At 46.8% G+C, this 22,694-nt stretch overlaps 1 protein-coding gene across 4 annotated transcripts in view; it reads left to right on the forward strand.

Annotated features, from left to right (window-relative positions):
• The window catches only part of cyth1a (cytohesin 1a), a 68,816-nt gene that overhangs the window by 9,759 nt on the left and 36,363 nt on the right, over positions 1-22,694 (forward strand). Inside the window, exon 1 of one of the 4 annotated variants that reach the window (XR_004763078.1) lies at positions 3,084-3,159. The exons of 1 other annotated variant lie outside the window; for it this stretch is intronic. Coding sequence is in view for 1 of the 3 variants with exons in the window: in XM_035398359.1 (XP_035254250.1) it covers positions 20,203-20,230 (28 nt within the window). In the remaining 2 variants the exon portion in view is untranslated. Of the gene's footprint in view, positions 1-3,083; positions 3,160-19,988; positions 20,231-22,694 lie in introns of those variants that run through there. 2 more of the 4 variants (XM_035398358.1, XM_035398359.1) reach the window with 2 other exon arrangements.

Raw genomic sequence — 22,694 nt, forward strand, 5'->3', positions numbered from 1 at the left:
AGCGCGGGGCCTCCACTTCCTCCTCCCGTGCGGTAGAAAACAGGAAGTGGCCGACGATTGGCTCTGGCGTGCACACATGACCCGGCTCCCAGCGGCTTCCCTTGTCACAGTGCAGCATTGGCTTCGTGGAGAGTGTGGGTGTCCTAATGTCACATGGTCTGGGCTGGGGATGATGGGAGGTATCCCCTGCGGCGTTTATGACACGTACTGTGTGAGGAAACAGGGTCACGTTCAGTGTAATGGTTGGGAAACGGGGCGGTGAGGTTGTGGCTTCACTTCCCAGGTGGGGTCCTGCTGTCGTACCCTCGAGCATAGCTTCGTAGTCGCGTAACCTGAAAAGCTTCAGTGTGTATTCAGCTGTATAAATGGATTCCATGTGGAATGTAAGCTGCGTACAGTTCTCTGGATAAGAGTGTCTGCTGAAAGGCTAAAATGCAGTATATGTAAAAACATATACCCTGGAGCTGCTACATCATGCACTCTGGAGGCCTGCAATGTCTGTGGTATTTTAAGGGTGGTCGTTTCTCTCCTCTGGGCTGTGTGCAGAAGGGAGTGAGACGCTGAAGGAGCACGTCCTGCTTCAGCGTCCGGTCTCAGCTCCTGCTGCAGCATTGTCCCCACTGCAAGCCCAGGGCTGCCTCACGTCACGAGTTCCACTGTAAATATATGCTGAACGCTCCAAGTGTTTGTGTGTGTGTGTACATGTAGTGTGTGTGTGTGTGTATGTATGTATGTGTGTGTGTGTGTGTACTGCGTGTGTTCTCACAGCAGGGAACAGCTGTTGATGTCAGTCTGTGTGAACATAAACGCATGGTTGAAATCTTGGCCCTGGACGGCTGATTCACTCCAGTGTGAAGGCGTGTGAGTGCAAATGTGTTTTTAACTGCGTTAACGGAGGAAATATGTAAACTATGGCCTCACAAATTCTCTCAGAGTATCCAGTAATTTATGTAACCTGTTGCCAAGCAACAGTGAGATCTATATTTGTATGCAAATTGAAACTTCTGAAAACTAACTAATGGTTAGACAACTGGGCATGTAACCCAGTGGTTGCAGGTGTGATTCCCAGTTGGGGCACTGCCGTTCTACCCATGAATGAGGGCCCGAATTGTTTCAGTATAAGCCTACATCCATTTGTTTTAATGCATGTTATGTAAAAAGTCACTTGGGGGAGAAATAGCATTTGCTAAATGCCTCATGTTATTTCATTTTGAGTTTCAAACTGCAGTCTGTAAGCATAGACCCCGCCCCTCCTACATCAGCCAATGGCACGACCCGCCCGTCCTTACCGCCAGTCAGAGCATTTAACCCCGGGGGAATTTAGAAATACAGGGATTGTTGAAATCTGCGGGTTTTGCATGGGGCTGAGTTCACAAGGCTAAGCGCATGCAGGAGAAATGACATTAAAACGCAACTGCAGAGGCTAAGCTAACAAATCCTTACAGTGGAGAGCACGTTGCTATCACAGCATAACCTTCTTTCAGCCCGTCTGCTGCTAAACAGCAAAATTGTCGCCATGAACAAGTTCGAATTTTGAATGATTTTTTCCCCCTCATGGGGTGTGGTTACTCTCTTGCGTACTTGTAGGACAGTGGACACACAAGCGTGTAGCCTACTGTACCAACCCAATGGGGAAATTCAGAGCAAGGGGATTTCCCCATTCAATTTCCCATATCAGCGACGATGCAAATGCAGTAGTGTCTCCTTCACTGCAGCCGTCGCCATCGCCGCTGTTCTGGACATGTCCCACTGTGTGTGTGCACGTGAACGCTTGTGTGCTTACGTGCTTGTGCGTACGCGTGCCAGTATAACAGCTGAAAAAATCTTTGCTGATATTTGATTATTACGTGGTTTAAAGCACTTTCTGCTTTTAAGAGTTATTGCACGTATGCCTGTGTGTGTGTGCGCGCGTGCATGTACATGCATGCTGTGGGGAACTGGTGGATTATCTAAGATTACTATCTGAGTGGTAGGAATTGGTTAACTAACATTTGACCAGTTTTAATTGGTAGGGATTGATAGAGAGCAGTAAATATGAGAAATCACCCCTGCCATTTTAATCCTCCATCCACTTGGATATTCCAGACTGATTATCTACCATGGTGTTATACCTCACTTATGCCCTTGGGCTGTTGAATGCTGTATGTGAACAGACGTGGGTCAGCTTGTACGTGTGTGTGTGTGTGTGTGCGCGCGTGTGTGTGTGCATGTGTGTGCATGTGTGCACTTGCTAGTTTTGTGTGTGTGCATTCTTGATTATGGCTCTGTGTGCCTGTGTGTGTGTATATGTGCGTGTGTGTGTGTGTGTGTGCATTTGTGTGTGTTTTTTCTCTGATTGGGGAAGTCTGGGGAAGGGAGCAGTCTGAGTCTAAGAATATCTTGCACAGTCATGAGAGAGAGAGAGAGCGAGAGAGAAGGGACAGTTTACATAGAGAGAGAAAGGACACACACATGCACACACGGGGAGAGAGAGAGAATAAATAACAAACCAAGCACAGTAGCAGCACATAGAGCAAGAGTGAAGCCTAGGGAGAGGGAGAGAGATAGAGGACATAACATATATATTGAGTGAGAGAGAAAGCATATAGAGAGGGAGAGAGCTTGTCACAGAGAGAGAGCATATTTCAGAGAGAGCGAGGGAGAGCGAGAAAGAAAGAGGCGAGGAGATCACACAGCAGAGAGCATATTTCAGAGAGAGGGAGAGAGAGATAGCTCATAAGAGAGAGATAGCTCATAAGAGAGAGAGAGAGAGCATATTACAGAGAGAGAGAGAGCGAGTGAGAGAGGGAGAGAGTACATAACAGCGAGAGAGCGCTCACTGGATTGAGAGCGAGGAGGAGAGCGCTTGGTGTGGAACGGCGCGCTTGGATTATACGGGAAGCACTGAGCGGAGGAGCCCAGCGCTGGACTGAGGGGGTCAGAGCCGGGGGGGGAGAAGGGACCGGTCCATGGACTGGACACGCGGGCTCACAGGGCCTAGTGGACTCGGGGGGAAGGGACAGCGTCCTCCGGAAGTTCCTCTTCGAGCGCTTGCCGGCTGAACAGGGGGAGGCCGCCGCGCCACGCCACGCCGCGCCGCGACCATGGGCACCGTCAGCGAGCTCTGCGTGTCCAGCTTCCAGGCGTTCCTGTGTCCCTCTGTGCCGGACACCGCCCCAGGTGACTCCCTGACCTCCTGGAAGCAAGGAGGCTTTGGCTTTCAGTTCGTGTGGGGTTATAGTGTGGGGGAGCGGTGCAGCATCGTTGGCGAGGGGAACTGTGCTTGTGACTAAAAGGTCGTGGGTTCGATTCCCAACTGCTGTACGGTAAACATCCAGCTCCGTAAATGGGCTGTATTTAAAAATGCAATCCGAGTGAGTTGCCCTGGATAGCATGATGTACATCAGTTTGCGTCTGTTCTGAATGCCGTTGAGTTGAGTGGTAGATCTTGCCTGACGGTGCTGATTGGGAATGATTGGGATGTTTTGTAATGGGGGGAAAAAGAGAGAGCGGGCGAGAGGGAAACATAACATCATGTCAGTGCTTTCCTGTTGCCTTGGCGATTTACTCTGCCTGGATCTGAGGGAGGCACTCACACACAGAGCCTTCAGGGTGTGTGTGTGTGTCTGTGTTCATCTGTGTGATCTCTGAGAATGTATACGTTTGGGTTGTGTGTGTGTGTGTGTGTAATGTATACTGTGTGTGTGCCGTATAGTGTGTGTGGTACGTCTGTATGTGTATGTGTATGTACACTCCCGAGCAAAAAAAAAAAAAAAAAAATGGGCCAAGCCCAAAATGGCAAAATATTAAGCTTTTAATGGTCTTAACAACAAATCATTGGTCAGAAAATTAGCAAGAATTAAACAAATGCACTCCTGAGACCTCCTGTGCCACAATTTGCTCATTTACTTTTGCTGCAGTGAACTGTTTGGGGGAAAAGCTAGAAACAGGGAAATTCACTTATATGGCTAATTTTCTGACTGATGATTTGTTGTTAAGATCAGTAAAAGCTTAATATTTTGCCATTTTGGGCTTGGCCCATTTTTTTTTTTGCCCGGGAGTGTACGTATGCATGTACGTTTGGTGGTGTGTGTGGGAGGGTATAGGCCTACATTTGGTTTGGTTATAGAGATGGAGGGATGAGAATGAGAGAGAATGGGAGTGGGGAAGTGTGAAATAAGCAGTATGACTGTTGGGTGAGCAGTGTGTCCCTTGGTGCTTAGGTTAACGCGGTCAGCGTCTTACTGTATTTGCTGGTGTTCGTTTGCATGTATTTCTGTTTTCTGTATTCCCCTCCCCCAGAGGATGATGTGAAAGATGTTGTGAAAGTAAGAGATTTCCGTTTCTAAACCCGAAAGTCCCTGCTGACCCTGCTCTTTTCTCTGTTACGGCCCGTCTGCGGGCTTTTCCAAGAAACGCCAGCTCTCTCAGTACTGTGGAGCATTTCCTTCAGCACTGCAGGGCAGGGGAATGCTGCCGGTGCTGCTGCCGGTCCTGCTGCCGGTCCTGCTGCCGGTCTGCCGGCGTGGGGGGGTGGGGGGGGGGGGTGGAAGCGGAGGCCTGATGAGGCCTCATCACAGCGCTCGCCAGGAGGCAGCCGCCTGTCCGTCCGTCCATTCGTCCATCTGTCCGTCCATTCGTCCGTCAGCTTCCTCGCCCTTAAGTCCTTGCCGCCTCTGATTTCTCTTCTCGCGTGCGTGTAGAAACGGGCGCTGTCCTCCTTATCTAAAGACGGTATTGATTGCCGCTCGACTCCTGATGACCCCCCCCCTCCCCCCCCCGGGTGCGGCAGTGTCTGCCACTCAGCCGCGTACTGTGGGTGGCGTCAGTCTAATTAACTTTTGATTGGACGGATGATGGACGCTAAACTTCCCTGCCTTCTCTGGAGAGCTGTCTGGGGGAGCCGGGACCGCCGCCCCTTTCGGTTATTACTGGCATTTGGCCGGTGTTTCTGAGCAGGTGTTTGAGTCCAGAGAGACTTGCACAACTGCACTTTTGACATAGTCTCCATTTATGCAGCTGTATATACAGTATATACTCTATGCTGAATCAATTCAGGTTAAATACCTCTTTAACCCTGGGAATTGAACCTGCAACCTTTAGGTTATAAGCCCAAATCCCTACCCATTATACTAAACTGGGAGAGAGAGGCGGTCCTGTGTGCAGACGGCAGGGCCTCCTGGATCTGTGTCCGAGCCGCGGCGCTGCTAACGCCATTACCAGCCGGATTATAGCCACGGCTTTTAGCCCCTGCTGATCCTCCTGGTAAAGAAAGCAGGGCTGGGTCTCTTTACTGAGGATCCCTCCCACGTAGAGCCCCCCCCCCCCCCCCCCCCCCCCACATGAAATTAATTCATGCTTCACCTACAGACGCATCTTGAAGCTAAACCCACAGACACGTGCTAACATTCCACCCACAGACACGTACCGATGCTACACCAAAAGACGCGGCAACATACACTACACAGACACTAACGGGCACGACGCCCACAGACGTACATACCGACACCATCCTGAGTCATAGTGATGTTTCATATACTGACACTCTGTCCACAGACACACACACCGACAGTCCACCTACAGACGTGTAACAGTGCTGCACCCGTGGGCACTCGCTGACACGGACTCGTTTACATCCGCGGGCCGTGTTTCCCTGTCCCCGCCTCCCGCGGGGTGTCTGATTTCCGTGCTCTTAGCGTTAGCGTTAGCAGTCATTTGTACTTCTGAGAACAAAGCAGCGGGGTTCTCTCTCTAACAGCGCGCGCGCGCGGATTAAAATGTCCTCCCCTCGCTCGGCTAATTTCGGTCTGAAAGGATCTGGGAGGACACATTGCTCCGGAGTGCTGCGGACCTTTCAGGGAGACTCATAATGTGAAAGCCCTGTACTCATCTTCCTTTAGAATTACAGGAGGAACTTTTTGGAAGAAGAAGAAGAAAAAGAAAAAGGCTGACACCAACAAAAACGGGGAGATTGTAATTTGCAGCGTTCTTGATCCGACAAACACCCAGGGTGCTTTTGAGCTGCGTGACGTTGAGCAGAGGAGAGGAGGCTTATGGGAAAGCGTATGGTTTGGTTCTTTTGAGAATTGCAGCGCTGAACATTTTTAATGAGCGCTGTTGAGTGGCGGCAGAGGGTCAGTGACCCGCTCTTCGCACACGCGGCCGCACCCGAGAACGTTCCGGAACTTTGCCGCTTATAGGTCATGTGTGAGCGAGCGCCATATTTGCTGTTTCGGTTGCTCCAGCAATTTTTGACAGCTCGAAGACCAATAACATTTCCAGAAATGTTCTGTTTTTAACATTTGTGTGAACAACACCTTAGCATTGGAAAGCATCTTCACTTCCGTGTTTTCCGTGGTTTTTCACATTGGCAGAGTCTTGGTCTGCGCCCCCCGGTGGTGTGGAGTGTCACTACATGATCAGTTTGAAGCCGCAATGAGTATGCACACGTTTGTATGCGGCGCCTTGCTTGGCTGTGGTTCGATTTCAGCCTTCATGTCGAGTATACACCCAGCTTTAGCCAACCGGCACCGTCATGTGTGAATGCTGTCAATCTGCTGAAATACTGGATAGTCCTTGGTTGTGTAAACAAGAAAGGCCGTTGGAATACGAAACAGTTTAATGCACCAGCATTTCATGTTCTCTGTGTGAAAGCGGGTCGGGTGTTTGCTCTGCTGACATGGAGTTTTGGGTCACTGTGAGCCATCGGTATGCAGTCAGTCCGAAAGGAGAAGTAACGTGGTCATTTTGCTGAATAAACTGGTTTGTCCAACAAGGGGAAGGGGGGGATCAGAGGTCATAGAGAGATTGTAGGAATGATGTCCAAGCAGAATGGAGGGCCAAGTAAGAGATACTCAGTTCTATTTGTACTTTAAAGTCAGTGAACTGCTGATACAGGGAAATGATACTCTAACCTACTTCATAGAGAGTTGAGTTGGTTTGGAAACCAGCGTACAAACCGCGGTCCTAAAATCTGTTCTCCTTCTCTTCCTAATGAGGGTTGTTTGTCCCTGTCCTGGGGTAGGCTGGTGGTCAAGGTTGTTACAGGTCAAGCAATGAGACGGGTGTTCGCCCTTATCTGTGGGCGGTCCCCAGCTCCTGTCCAGAGCCAATGATTGTGCCTGCTTATATCTCTGCTTATGACTGATAGCCCTGGGTAGTGGCCAGCTGCCTGGCTGCCATCTGATGTATCCTTGGAAACAAGCCGGGTTGTTTTGGTTTTATTGAATTTCTTTGATATGTTGTAATGTTTTCCGAACAGTTGATTTTGCTGAATATGTTGCAACAGTTTGAATGCATAACCTTGCTGAATGTGTTTGATCAGGATACGTGACCGTGCCATCAGCTGTGTGTGTGTGTGTGTGTGTGTGTGTGCATGCACGCATATGTGTATTCACCTGTGTTAATATTTTCTTCCCTCTATACTGCTGGCAAGTGCTCATAGGTCAGAGATGACATGACATTAAATTGCATTCCAGAATTTCTCTCTTATTCACAATTGCTTACACAGATTACATTTTTACATACAATCTGTTATTTACAGATACAGCTGGATATTTACTGAAACAATACAAGTTTAAGAACCTTTCTCAAGGGTACAACAGCAGTGCCTTTTCTAGGATTGGAACCCACAACCTTCAACAAGCTCGGTTCCCTACCCATTGTGCTACCCTGCCTCTCCACTGGCTAATCAAACACTGATTTGCACTGGTTTTGGTTTCTGTGTTAACTCCGCTATTACTGGTAAGGTCTCATCGCTCTAGCGCATCAGAGCTATGTGTCATGTGATTAGGCGGTGTCCAATCACAGGACTGGACCACACTGTGGTCTCCAGCCTTAGGTAAGAGCTCCCACACAAGCAGAAGCAACCCATCCTGAACAACGTGACGTGTTTGGGGTGATTTTGGGTCTGCTGCTGGGCTTTTGGTTTTGATTTTAATCCGGCTGAGAGCGCAGTGGCTCTTACACAACCCTGTGCACTTACTGACTGCGGGAGGTGCAGTGTGTAGTTAACGAAACCTGCTTCCACGTTTCAGGTGTGGCCAGTGGATACATTTTTATTGCTTGTCCAACTGCCAACTAAATTGACGTGATGCGTTCTGCACGACCGTAGAGTCTTAGCACTGCACTGCAGCACATCCCGGCTCTTTCTGGGTGAACCCTCTCTTATACAAACCCTTTCTCTCTTACCCTCGTGGAGTGGTGTGTGAACATAGCAGAGCTGTGCTGCTGTGGCCTGCAGGAGCGTGCCAAGCCCGAGCGCAGTCTCTAATCTCTGGGCTCTTTCAGCGTCCCTGCCGCGGCGAATCGGGGATCACCTTGTGTTTCAGCGTTTGAAATTATTCATACATTAAGCGACTCCTCTCAGCGAGGGCTTTGACCTCGTCCTAATCGCACGGGCCAGCCGTGCCGGTGCTCCGAACGCCTCCAAACTGGGGCTGCAGATAACGGCGTAAAGCGGGGTTGTGGTGGGGGGGGGGTGGGGGACAGATTTTTCGAGATGGACTGGCTCAATCTGCTGGATGCTTCAAAGTGAGGGGACATTTTGTAGTCTGAGAGGCAGGTCTGTGAATCGGTAATCTCTGAAGCCTCCCCTGTCAGCCTGCCCGCGCCGGTTTTCTCTGTGCTTCTCCTGTTTTTTAAACGGAAATAAGAAAACAGCATGGGGGCGCTGGCTGTTGGGCCGAGTGGAAAGAGGGTGTTTCAGTTCCATGCAGCGAAAAGAAAAAGGACGTCCTGGAGTTGTAAAAGACCAATTCTTTAAAAATTGAGACTTGTGCTTGACAAGGTCACAGTGTCCTTTTCTCAAACGGCTAAAAGCAGCCACCTGAACATTCAGACTCCCAAGTTACTGGCCCTGTCACTCATTTGAACCCCACCCCCCTTTTTAGACATTATCAACATCAGTTTTTTTACTAAATATGAAAGTTAGATCCATGAATGTAGAACTGAGGCAAATAATTTAGTTGGATCACTTCATATTAAATCATTTTCTTTTATGCCATGAATATTTCAAATTGGGTAGAGATGGAGAAAAGCATAATAAAAATAATAATAATGAAACCAGGCAAGCATTGTGCACAAAGAATGGCATAGCCTAGATAGCAATGATGCTTTCGATCTTTGACCATCAAAGGCATTAAGAACGATGGGGCTGAAAGGTTTGTCCTCTTAAAGGATTTCTTGGCATGGCAGACGAGATGCTCAACTCACTGACACAAAGCAGAGGTCTTCGGTTCCTCTTGACAGTAAGCAGCTGGTCCAGTGAAGAGCACTGCCAAGGGAGAATCTTACCTCACTTTCTCCAACTTTAAATGCCAAACCGATGGCTGTTGACTATTGTTAGGGTACTGATTCTGTAGACTAACCAGATGGCCAGCTCCACATTCTTGACATTGGAAGTTCTGTGTCTTTATCTTTAAAAACGGACGCATTCTGAAATTGTATGCGTCTGCAGCTTAATGGATGTTTAGCAGAGGGTGTGGTCAAGGATAGTGCCACTGGCAAAGGCGGTTTTGTCTTTTTGGCTTGCCCCTTCGTGAATAAATTCATAAATTACAAAATAGGACCAAAAATTCCTCCTACCTACCCAAATCTTCTGGACTGAGCCAGTAAAGAGGAGAGGAGGCAGGCTTGAGATGGCCATCTGCTTAATCTAGAGAACCTTTAGGGTGCTGATATGCAGGGGCGGTGGATATGAGCACCTCAGGTGCACACCCATGTCTTGTCCTCTTGCAATCTTTGCTTCAGCGCTGCATTGGAATTCTGATGACGTGCGCGACTCCGCTCCCTCGCCGTCGCGGGTTCCGGAAGCTCGGGCCGGAGGAAGGCGTTCCGCAGGGCGTGCCCGCAGTCCCAGACAGCCGGCTCGGACACGCCCGGGGGAGTCCTGCTTCGTGTGTTAGTTCAGACAGAGAGACCGGCTTCGGCAGGGACTGTGGCGGTGGATTGCGACGTTGGAGAGTTTCGAGTCAGCCGACCTCAGGTTGCAAATCCAGGTCGTCGATGCGGTGCACCGTCTGCATTTGGATTAAGGCTGCCGGTCCTGTCCCCATTTTTCTGGCTGTCGTTTTTTTTTTTTTCATTTGATATCACAATATAACATTACAAACGATAATACCATAAGTGCAGAAAAATGCAGAAATAAGTACATAAACCCATGAGTATACTGTTTCCAATGTCTTTCTGTAGCTACAGTTAAGACCTGTGATGGCCAGATTATTTCGGTAATCATTTGTTTAGCCGGAAAAGAGAAAACGTTGCTTTGACCCAATTAGATGCGATGGAAAAATGCATTATTGTAACTGATTATTGGAAAGTGGAATGGTGATATTATAATGGCAGTGCCAGACTGATTCCTTTTTTTTAAGGCTCAGGATAGACAAGGCAGGAACATCATTAGCGATCTGCTTCTAAAGACCTTCTGTGTCTGTCACTGTAAAAGACAGGAACCAGTGTTCTTGTGCAATAAGGAAACCACTCAATACTTTGCTGTTGTGCTGGGGGTGGAGAGGGGGAGTGGGTGGAGGGGGGGGGGGGGGTCACAGGAGCTCTGCAATACAAATTGCATTGAAGTGATTCAGCCACCTACGGAACTGCACTGACGTGATGAAAGCGTCCCCCCTGACTGTATAACAAGCTGCGAGGTGGGTTCAGCCAAAGAAAAGAGAGGAAGGAGAGAGAGAGAGAGAGGGATGAACTCATGATGATTAAAAAGATGCTTTTGTGCGATGAGTCTGTTTCGATGTGAGCGTGTCACTGTTCGGTTTTTAACGGGCAACCCCACGTGCCCTTCGGGCTATTTTACCTGCGCCTCTCTGCATCTGTTCAGGGCCCAGCTGGTGCAGTAGCGTTAGCGTTAGCGTTAGCATTAGCGCGTAAAGCAGGTAGCAGAATGTGTGTCAGAGACGGTGACCCTTCCAGTCCCTTAAGCTGATTAATTGTCCCTGGAGATAAGTACCGGGGCAGTGGGTCCAAATGTGGATTACCCTGCTGCCCCCCCTCACCCTTACACACACACACACACACGCACGCACAGCCTGCCCTGAGATATTACGAGATCACAGGATTACCATCGGAAGGCTTTTTGGAAGAGAGTGACTGCCCTTAAGATTCTGTCATCCCTTCAATGGTCCTTAAGACTGTCGGGACTTCAATGGCTGGAAATGAAGTATCTCTTTGTTGTGTACCTGTTTAAACCAGGCCTCTTTTGCTTTTCTTTAAGGACTATCATGCACGTTGTTATTAATGGCACTCAGTCGATGCCATTTATTTTGGAGGTTGAGCTTTGCAAGGATTTCACCGTTCACAAATGCAACATTGGAAATGCCACAAGCAAGAATACTAGCTCAGTAGGCTTAACAAGTGTTTACAAAATCAAGGACAGGTATCCAAGAGAGGCATTGCAGGTTTGACCAGAGAACGCTCAACCAAAGGCATAAGCAGTGATTATTTTTCTGTTCCAAGAGTAGTGCAAAAAGGCCTGTCTTAAATTTCCTTTGTGGACAGCACCACCTGGTGGACAGTATTTGTTATTTTAATCGTGGTTGTTGATTAGCAATGTGTCAAGGTTGGCGAATGTACCAGGGGGCACCTGTGCTCTTTTTGGTCAGGCATCTTCACTTTCCCCTGTCTGTAGTTGGGTGCTTGTAGGTTCTCTCTAAGGTAGGGTGAGGATTAGCAGTCTGTGTGTGTGTGTGTGTGTGTGTGTACACCTGCTGTTTTATGCATTTTACAGAGTGTGTTTTCCGATCTCTGCCACTGAAACTAAAGCTTTACATCATTTTATAAACGCAGGAGCCTGGAGCACCAATCTCCATCGCCATGACGACCAGATTGCTCTAAGCACAGATTGCAACCTATATAAGTCTCTCTCTCCTTCTCTCCCCCGTCTCTCTCTCTCCTTCTCGCCCCCCTCTCTCTGTCCTTCACCCCCCCCCCCTCTCTGGGACCGCAAGCGGCCACGCTGAACTCACGCATGATCGTAGGTAGAGCCCTGCCCACCGGATTCACACCTGCAGCCCCTTGATCCGCGCTGCTGCTGGGCGCCGGTTGCGTCACACTCCTCGCTCTTCATCTGGAGAGCAGCGCGGCGGCGTGACTGGCGCGCGCGGGGGCGGGATTGCGGGGTCCGGGCCGCGGGCCGGTTAAGGCTGACCGATGGGCTGGCGCGGCGGAGGCGGGTGATTCTGGGTAAATGAAGACGTGTGAGGCTGTTTGTGACGTGGCTCCCTCTCTCCCCGGGTCCTGCAGATCGCATTACCGGCGGGCGAGAATCAGGTTATTATTCACATTACTCTTCCTGAGCTGGCCTGCGTCCCCATCTGCGGCTCCGCCTGGTCGCTCCTCCTCCTCCTCCTTCTCCTCCATCCCCTCTTAAGGGTGACTGCCACATCTCCCTCCCTCCCTCTCTCTATCCCCCACTTTCTGTCTCGCACTTCCTCTCCTCCTTTCTCTTTCTCTCTCGCTCTCCCTCTCTCCCTCATTTTCCCCCTCGCTTTCACTCTCTCTCCTGCTCTCCCTTTCCCTTTCTTTTTCCCTCCCCCTCCCTCTCCCCTTCTCTTTCAGTCTCTCTTGCTGTCCCTCCCTTTCTTGCTGACTTTCTCCCTCCCTCTTTCTCATTTCTTTCCGTCTTTCTTTCTCTCCCTCGCCATCTTCTTCTTTACTCCGTCTCTTTCTTTCTACTTGATGTTACTTATGTCTGCTGCTGGTGGTCATGGTTTTGAGTCCTGGGTTTGTGGTGTTGGTGACCCAGCACCGCAAACGTGTTAAGGACGGTGTGCTATGATACATGACTCTGCTCGCAGTGTAAGTAAGGTCGGCTTGAATGATGCCATAAACACAAATGCCTTAAGGACCCTTCCACAGCTGAAATAACATTTTTTGGTCGACATCCACGCCCTGATTAAATTTGCCCTGTCCCCGTTCTTTGTTTTCAGAACAATGAAAGCTCGACAAACAAATTTATGTGGTTTTGTCATTTTTTGGATTGCGTAGACACCCTGAGGCACATTGCAAATGTATTACTCTGAAAATCAAATTAATGATTGCACTACCACAAATGGCCAATAGAGGTCAGGTCCACACAGGAACTCAGGGCAGTACGAAGACCTGCAGTGTAAAAACCACAGGAAAATTGTGCTGCTGTTTTGTTTTTGTTTTTTATCAAAGTGATTTTTGCAAACTGTTAGTGAGATGCCGCAGTTCCATCTTGCATTGAAGAGTTGTGGTTTAGCAGCACGTGTCTGTGGCTATCAAATGCACGTGACAGATAACATTACACAAAATGACTTCGCCTGACAGGTGTCTTATTACAGTACATCATTACCTGAGCATGTGTAAACCATCCATATCCTGCAATTTGCATGTTATCAACTGAAAATGTAATGAAATGTTAATGAAAGAAATTCAGGTGATGTGCATCTATTGAGAGTAATATGGCAGAGTACCACCTGAGGTTTAGTCCTATAATTTCTCGCCAAATAGTTTGCCTAGCTTTTATATCAGAATAATATTTATTTAGAGGAATCTGACTTCACCTTCTGATATATTTGTCATATGCTTTAACAGGCTTAACCAAAATCCTCTGTGCGTAAGCAAACAGTTTGAATTGCCTTGTAAGCCCCTAAGCATCTCTGTGCAGCTGCCTGAAAGGGACCAGAACTTAAAACCCCAAAGTCACTGAGCAGTACATAAACAAGGCCACCTGAGCACGCTGTGTAAACAGCTGCCCTGTCTTCTTTTTCTTCCAAGGAATTCCAGCCTTCCCCTTGTTTTCGTGCCTGTGATAGTTACCGTGGCGTCACCGGTGCCTGTGCACGGGGGACACTGCAGCTGCAGTGTGCGCTCTTCTGATGCGCCCGCCTGCAAACCAGCGATTGCACCTTGCACTCCGCATGACGCACCGTGTGAGCGCTAGTGCTTACTGGAGCTCACGCGTATCGCGCCCTCGCGGCGCACACTGCCGTTGGCTAAATAAGCAGGAGCCCGAGGAGCCCCATCATAGTTGGTGAATGACACAGTCCAGGGCTCCACCCTGTGACTATGGGGCCCAGCGCGGGCTCATGGTGCACGCCTTCACTGACCCAAGCCTCTGTTTTCGCAGTGTCCTGCAGCTTGGCTTCGCTTTAGATGGATTAGAGGTTTAGATGGATCCAGTGCCTCTGTCGCAAACGGCAATACCAGGTTCGGCGGGGCTGAGGGGCGGGCGAAGCTTCAGCCGCTGCAGCGCTGAGCGGTGCTGAACCTGGCCATGCATCTCTGAAGCCCAGGCAAACACCAGCTTCAGCTGCCAGCCCACAGTCCCCGTGCGTTTTATCACTGCGGCTCCACCGGCAATAAGCAGCCTGTTTCCAGGGAGACCGGTTTCTAAACTAATGCTGGAGAGGAGCCTGTATATTCTTTTTCCATCTCTGTGCCATCTCTCTCTCTCTCTCACTGTCGCTCCTTTGTTCTCTTCCTCTCTCTTTCAGTTCCCCTGCCACTTTCTCGGCATCCCCTTTTCTTCAGGTTCCTCTGACTCGTTCCCCCTCTGCCTGTCTTCCTCTCTCATTCCCTCTGTCGCTCTCACTTGGTTGCTGACTCATTATATTGTTCCCAGAGAAGCACAGCTGTGTCTCTCAGATTCAGTACAGTTGATTCACTGTGTGTGTGTGCGTGTGCGTGTGTGTGTGCGTGTGTGCGCACGTGCATATTGAAGCTGCAGCATCAGAGTAACACATTCTGTGAGAGACACACATACACAAACACCTGGTCTGTGCCCCAGGAAATTGTCAGTCTAGCTGCAGATATAAGTGTGTTATACTTATACATAAATAACATCAAGAGTGTGTTCCTTTTCCAGCTGACATAAGGTGACATAAGGTTTGGACAGCTAACGTCACAGTCTTGTTTTTGCATTTTAGACAGTCCCTTTGTACCAGTTCGTCATGGCGATTCACACATGTTAATGGAAACCTGAAATCAATCTATACCAAGCTGAAGAGGGCAAAGGGGCAGAGGCCAAACAGAAATGGGTAGGCTCCATAGCCACACCCAGGGCCACGCCCTTCTTTGTGAGCCCGCCCGGGGGAAACCATCGCAGTTTTGGTCACCCCCCTCACTGCCCTTTTGGAGTGTATGGGACTGGATTTGTGCTGACCTGCTGATGTAGCTTTGGCAGGACCAGGGTGGCGACACTGTGTTATTCAGGGAACAAAGGCCCACAAGATGCCAGATTACCCATGATGCCTGTGTTCTCTCAGTCCTAATCTGCTGCCTGATCTGTTATGCAACGAACAATTCTACATTTGTAAATGCACCATCTGAAGTGTGTGTGTGTGTGCGCGTGCGTGTGTGTGCGTGCACATGTCTTGCCCCAACAGTATGTCCAGACAAAGGCATTGAATTGTTGCAGTAAGAATCTCGATAATGAGCTTATTGCATGACTTACTGTATCTTTACGTTGAGACGGCTCATTATTTAGGCTGCCATTTTAGACTTTACAGTGTTTTGAAGGCAGCCCCCAGGTGCTAACCGTGCCCCCGCCTTTCTGTTACGTGGCTTTCTCAGGCGCCGTTTGCACTCACACTTCCTGGTTCCTGCCTCGGTTTCCCTCATTAGCCTGTCTGATTTGGACAATACTGTACCTCCCATGTCCCAAGATGCAGTGTGAGCGAGGTCTCAAGGAACAATGCAAGGAAGAACCACGATCCACAAATAGCCCCGCTCGCTTTTTTTTTTTTTGCAGTGTGAAAATAAAACAGCCCTCCCTTTTGCGCTGAAAGGTGAGCGGTGGAGTCAGTTTTCTCTGGTTGAGTTCTCGGTCACGTCGCTGGGCCTACGAGGCAGAGCTGTGCCAGCGCACCAAACTCCCTGCTTTCACTGTTTGCGGAAATTGTCCTTAATTAGTCCTAAACTGTGGCGCGGTAATGGCGGTACAATGCGAGCCATTTATCACATTCTTGCAATTTCTGTTCATCACGGAGTAGGACGTGTCTGATTTGCGGCTATTTTTGGGTGGAGCTGTTGGGGAAAAAATCAGTGTAACTAAGGAGAATTGCTGTGCAGTAAACTGGTAGTGGTGGAAACAGGTGGCGCTGTGCTCACACAAAATTGCTGCGATGTTATTGTGACGTGCACGTTGTCTTATTTAGGGAAGCGGCCATCTTGCTGGTGGCTGACAGGCTAATAACTTGCTGCTGGTGTGAAGCTTCTGTTTCCTGTGTGTGGTCTGGAATCACTGCAGAACTACTACAAGAAAAACAATCTCCCATTTATTTTTCTTTTGGGATGTGCAATCAGGAATAGAGTGTGAACAATAAGGAAAGAGGATGGGGAAAAGAGAAAAGTAGAATGTTTAACTGGCAAAACAAAAACAATCTCTCCCATAATCTAACTGAACGGCCTGTGCATCAAGCAGTATCTCATCTCCTTTTTTGTGTGAATGTCAATTCAATTAAAATAATTTTTTTTTGATTTGAAACATGAATGTTTTCTTATGCTAATCTGCGGTATAATGAAACATCAGAACGAAATCATGGCAGTTCTTTCAGGGCGTGTTTGAAGTTGGCTAGATTTGTGACAGACAGACAGACACACACACACACACACACACACTCACACACGATACAGAGCTTCTTGCTCTCATCTTGTTTTAAAGTGTGTAAAGTCTGCTCTTCAGCTTAGACTGCGCTGTCACTTCAGCAGCTGTGCAGTAGAGGGTTTCTAACAGCAGCTGTGTGGCTTGTTATAGCTGATGGTACAAGCAACGGCTGCACAGTACAACATTTTCCTTTGCCAGAAAACAGCGCATGGAAGGAGGTCGTGTAAAATGAGATTTGACCACAGATTTAGCCATATTTCCCATGGGAATATTTCCGGCACATAGACGCAAGTCTTTAAAAATAAAAAAAAGACACAACACACTGTCCTCTTAATAAATGCACATACAATTTAAATACTATTTGGAGAAGAATCTAACCAAATTAACATCTAGTTTACATCACGGAATGCAGCACTCTTTCTAATGTCCCTCATTGTGCAGAACAGGGGTGTGTTTTGTGTTGTAACGGACAAGCCTTCCCTTTATGCTGTACGGGGACGCATTAAGTGCATAATATGTGCGCACATTTACTCATCCTGCAGCAAGCAGCAGTGAATGAAGCCTTTATGTGTGTCACATGTACGGAGGGTGCAGCGTCACCAGTTTCTGCCTGCGAACCGCGGCGCGAGGTCTCCGCAACCCGACCGAAAATTGTGCTGTACGGTCCGTCGCGATTTCCGTTTACTCGCGCGGGTCGAGCTGTTGAACCGTGAACTCAAAATACAAATGGGGGGGGGGGGGGGGGTTACCCCCTTAAACGTGGAACCCAGAGAGCCTTGAAAGATCAGAGATCGGTTGAGCCCAGAGATCGGTTGAGACTTTTTTGAAGGCAGTTGTCGCCAAGCAGGGCCGCCCGTGCGGTGCTTCAGAGGAACATTAGAGGCGATAGACGGAGGCAGCTGGAGGTTTGCCGACCCGCTGTGTCACTCCCTCCTTCCCCTCGCCTCCCTACTACCCGGACAGCATTCCTACTTGTCCATAAAGGAACTGGTTTTACCTGCAGACGTGCAAGGACACATGCAGTGCAGTACGTGTGCTTACGGTGTATTTAAAAACAACCCAGTACAATGTGTATATATATACAGTGCAGGCCAAAAGTGTTAGGCCACTTGCTGCGGTTTAAAAAAAAGAAAAAAAAAAAAAGAAAAAAGTGAAGCGGTAGTGAAGAATTCAGTTAATACACTAAATGTGTATTTATTGAATAACAAACCAAAATATTAACTTTTTTTTCAATTTCTACTTACAATAACACAAAAACACGAGTTTAACTTAAAAATGACCTTAGACACAAGTTTCCTCAAAATAGCCTCCATTGGCTTTAATTACAATTAAACAAATTATTGGAAGTCTATCCAATCATTTTGCAAATGGGGGATGCTATGTAAAGGTTGTGTAAGTCGCTCTGGATAAGAGTGTCTCCTAAATTCCTGTAATGTAATGTAATGGATGGGGGGAGGTGAGGGGGTAGTTAAATTGACTGAAATAATATCTACTTTAAGTTTAAAAAAACAAATAAACAACAGAGCCTAATACCATTGGCCTGTAGTGTAAGTAAAATAGGCTCTAAAGTGGCAAGAACTAGCTATGGCAAAGAAGGTGTTAGGCTTAGATGTGCTGAGCCAAGTCAACATATTGTGGGAAGATTATTCTCCAGGAGAAATTGCAAAGAAGCTTAAGATTCAGTACACTCTCAGGGAGGTCCTGCTGATGAGCAGTGATGTTAACAGGAGAAGACCAGGATGCTCAAGAGACAGTAGACAAATATCTTATGGTGTCTAGGAAAATAAGCCGTTGTAAAATTGCGCCACATCTCCAGGAAGGGCTCAGTGCAGCTGGAGAGAAACCAATTCCCCCGACTGCAGTGAAACAGCAACTATGATCTGCTGGTCTATGATGTGAGGCTATTTCGAGGAAAGCCATGTCTAAGATTACTTTTAAGTAAAAGTCATCTTTTTGTGTTATCGTTGGTAGAAATGGAAAAATAAAATGTTTGTACTTTGCTTTATAATTCAATAAATGTACATATATTAACTGAATTCTTCTGTAACTAAAGTTTTTTTTTTTTAAGCCAGTTGAGAAATATATAGAAATATATCTAATTAAAAAAAAAATCAATTTAATGCTACCTTGGTGTATAAAAGTTTGAATTTCTTTCAAAAACAACAAAATTCTCAGTGATTCCAAACTTTTGAACGGTGGTGTACGTGTGATAGTAATGCGTTTTTTAAGAGATTAAAAAATAACTCTCAGGAGCTAGTGAAAAGTCCCTTCTGAGAACTTCTGTGCCAATTATTATTTGCAACTTTTTAGTGACGTTTTAACAGCGCAAAAGCATTGCCCCAATTACTGTCTCCATTTTGTCCCGCAAACGCTGATGGGCTTCAGCACCATGCAGTCCGCTGATATGTTGGGGTGGTAGTCTGCCTGCAGTGGCGGTACTTCGGACTGACTGTGCGACAAACATGCACCCCGTCACACGGGACAGCAGTCTCGATCGTGACGTGACCGTACGCTGATGCTTTACATGAGAAAATTGTTCGTCGAACTGTTCTCTACCCCATTCTACGTTGAGCATGTGCCAACTTGACCCCGATGTATGTGGCCTAGATGCAATATGTTAAAAATCGACCACCCCTCTAATTACTGAATAGTCGCCATTATTATTGGATCTCCATGGTGTTGTACTGGAAGTAGTTTTTGATTGTGAATTTAGGACAAAACGTCCTGGTTTTAGCGCCGCAGTCCTTCCTAAAATACCTCAGACCTTTGTTACCCAAAATAGGCAGTGTTTAACAAGACTGTAAAATGCATAGCATAAGCTACTTTGCTAATATATATATATATATATATATATATATATATATATATATATATATATTATTTACACACACACAAATAAAAAATATTATTTTTATTATTGTTACTATTAGCCCCCAACAACGAACAAAATACATTATTTGGATAAGGGATAATTGAATAACTCACATAATCATAAATATACATATGTAGGTGTTTCTGGCTGTATATATGCGAATGGGTTAGTAGCCTAATGGTTAGGTTACCGGTGGTGATGGTTGATTGGAATTTGCCTAAACCGTCTCATATTAGAACTCTCACGTACAGCCTCATAAGTAGTGACATTTTATATCTCAGTATGATGTTGCAGATTAAACAGTTAGCCTTCCGGCTGTGTTGGCGTACCAGGCAGCCGTACTGCATAGGTCAGCACCAGGGCTTCTAGATGAGTGTTTTTGTGATTCACTTTCCCTGCCCAGCCCCCAACGCAACCATTCACTGTCGCGAAACAACTGGGTGTGTGTGCGTGTGAAACTGAACACCGACAGCTCTCCGGGGCGGAATTACGCACAGGCAGCGAGCGCGTCATTTGGCTCCCTTACCAACCCCCGCAACCCGGTTGACTAGAACGAAGTATATTGGCCAGTGTGGGCAGAAGTACGTGAAACCACTCCCTACAGCTCCCTCCTACTGAAAGCGATCTGCCAAAGCAAGACTTGTTTTTCGATAGAAAGGTTTCTTTCAAAAGTAAAAGGCGACCAAAACACGATATTGAAACGTTACATAGAATCAGAAACCATTTGATTACCGATCTACTCGCATCTGTTCGGAATTCGCAAGATACGATGGTGTTGAAGTCGGAAGATGGAGTCGGTAAGTTTGAAGCCTGCTAGATTGCCATTAAAACTTTATTGCTCCTCCGGAAACATCGGGAAAACGCGAAATAACTGCTTATTTTTAAATTATTTGAGTTTGCTACATTTGAAAATGTAAATGTTTTGTTATTGTGATTTACATTTGCGAACTTTGCGAAATGATATAATGGTGTTTAGTCAACAGGTCGCGCGTTGAGTTCGGAGTTCAACACTGACTGGTCTCTTGTTTGGGCCGATAATGGAATGTATTCTGTTGACTACAACAAATATGCAGACCCGGAACAATGTACAGAATTGTATTTTGCTATATTAGCGTTGGATATAATTTGTTCAGATTTTCGCCACATTGTTGACTAAGTTTACAATAAAATAACATCTATCTAAGGTCAAAATGCTTGTGATTACATATTAGACATATTATTTAGGGTAAACGAGAGTAACCTTGTTAATGTTAAAAGTAGGGTACCCCCGTTGAGAAAGAGACTTCTGGTGTTTAGTTGGATAACTTTCTGTATTTTTGAACGTAGTCAGAGTCTCTCCCTACTCTTGAAAAATGAATTTTGTCGAAAGTGCATGTTCTGTTTATACAAGTGGTAGACGCCTAAAGACATTACTTCACCATGTCTGTTACTCATAGTTCGAGAGCATCCACTTATGCGACCGAGTAATAGGGGTTCCCCCCCCCCCCCCGCCCCCCCATCAGATAGTGCAGTACAGGTCCATTATGTCTGGTACTTTTGGATGGAATAGCTAATGCACACAGATGGTTTCAACTGATGCTTCTATTCATGCAATATATTACCGGTCGTGGGTTGTTCAGTGTCAGCTGTAACCTGATGTTCATGAACAAATATTCCAGTTTCAGCAAATAAGCTCTTCAGGCGTATTGTGTATCTTCCACACTCATGCTGTAGCCTGCACCACTTTTTTTTGTTTGTTTATTATTTATTTATTTATTTCTTAGACTGCCAACCTCAGAGAAGTAATTTCCACCTGTATCCCGTTTGTGTTTTCTTTGAGTGACTGCATGTATTTGTAAATTTGTGTTGGTTGTACATTATAAGTAAACTCTCAGAATTCAGCTTTTCTTCAAGAACAGTGTCCTGAGAAACACAAGCAGTAGGCCTGACAGCCAATTCCATGCTCCTGTGATGGCCAGGAGCTCATGGCCTTCCCTCACTGGCCTTGTGTTACAGTGCTGGATGTGGACCTGACTGGCAGATTTGCCATGATAACAGGAGGATCAGTGGTTCTCATTTAATAGAAGGTCATTCAAGAAACGATCGCAAATGCATTTTTAATGTGGAACAAACGCGTGCATGCGTTTTCTGAATATCAAGTAAGGCTTGCCGTTTGCTAAATTAACTTTGTCCTAATATGCTTCAACTCCATATGTATGCATTTGATACTGAAATTCCATTATGTTTATACGTGAGCCGGAAGTGCTTGTTTTGCATTGTGCACTGTGCATTACCTCTCTGTGGAATGCTTCAAATGAAGCAGATCTTTAGTCGTAAATCATTTTTTAATCTCATTAGTGGGGAAAGAAACCCCTTGGCAGCCTGGATTCATTTTTTGCCTGCAGCACTTCAGTGATTGAACTGATTGAACGCTGTAGGATCTGTCTGTTGCCTGTAAGTGGTATTGGGCCCGGCGCTGGTTTCTGTGTGGTTTCATGGGTAGAATGCAGATTGCGATGGATTGACGGTCTCTGGCTCTGGAAGGGTCTGGACTGGTCGCATCTAACAGTCTGTTGAGTCCTACAGCTGTCAGATGCTTGACTTTCTGAGTGAGAATTTAGAGCAATGCCGTGAATTTAGAGATGTGACCGGTTTCCTTTTTCACTTCTCTGTAAACGCACGTATTTCTGTTTTGTGGGGACATTTTTTTGCTTGTTCATTTCCTCCACATCTGTTCCGTTCAGCAGACAACAGGGGTAAAGGATCGGCTTCAGCACATTGATGGTTTCATCTGTGCTGTTTTACACAGTTTTTAGATTTCAAGAGTTTTCTCTGGTTGTTCCTGGTCTGGTAGCTAACTGCTGGTTGGTAATGCGTTAACTTGAATGAACGTGAGTGGATTCTGTTGGCATTATGCTCAGGAATGAGTAATGGTGACATCTTGGTAGGGCTGGCTAACGTGGCGTCTGTTGCCAACTCTTTTTTATGTTAAAAATAAACGCTTGCCTTTCGAGGTGTGTTTGTTTTCTTATTACAGTGTTGCTATTTAATTTTTTTTTTGGTTTCGCCAAACACAGCTGTGACTCTATAGCTCTGCATAATTTTGGATGAAAGATCTTCAGCTGTATGCAGCTGCAGACAGGCTTCTCTAAATTGCCTTTGGTTAGGAGGGGAAATCACACAGTAGAGGAAATCGGGTGCTTCTCAAAGAACGTGATCCTGAAGAAGTGATGTAAAATGCGCTGTTTTCATCCTTTATGTAATTAAAAATATTTGTATTAT

The sequence above is a fragment of the Anguilla anguilla genome, chromosome 17 (assembly GCF_013347855.1).
Source record: "Anguilla anguilla isolate fAngAng1 chromosome 17, fAngAng1.pri, whole genome shotgun sequence".
In the NCBI taxonomy this organism is placed as follows: domain Eukaryota; kingdom Metazoa; phylum Chordata; class Actinopteri; order Anguilliformes; family Anguillidae; genus Anguilla; species Anguilla anguilla.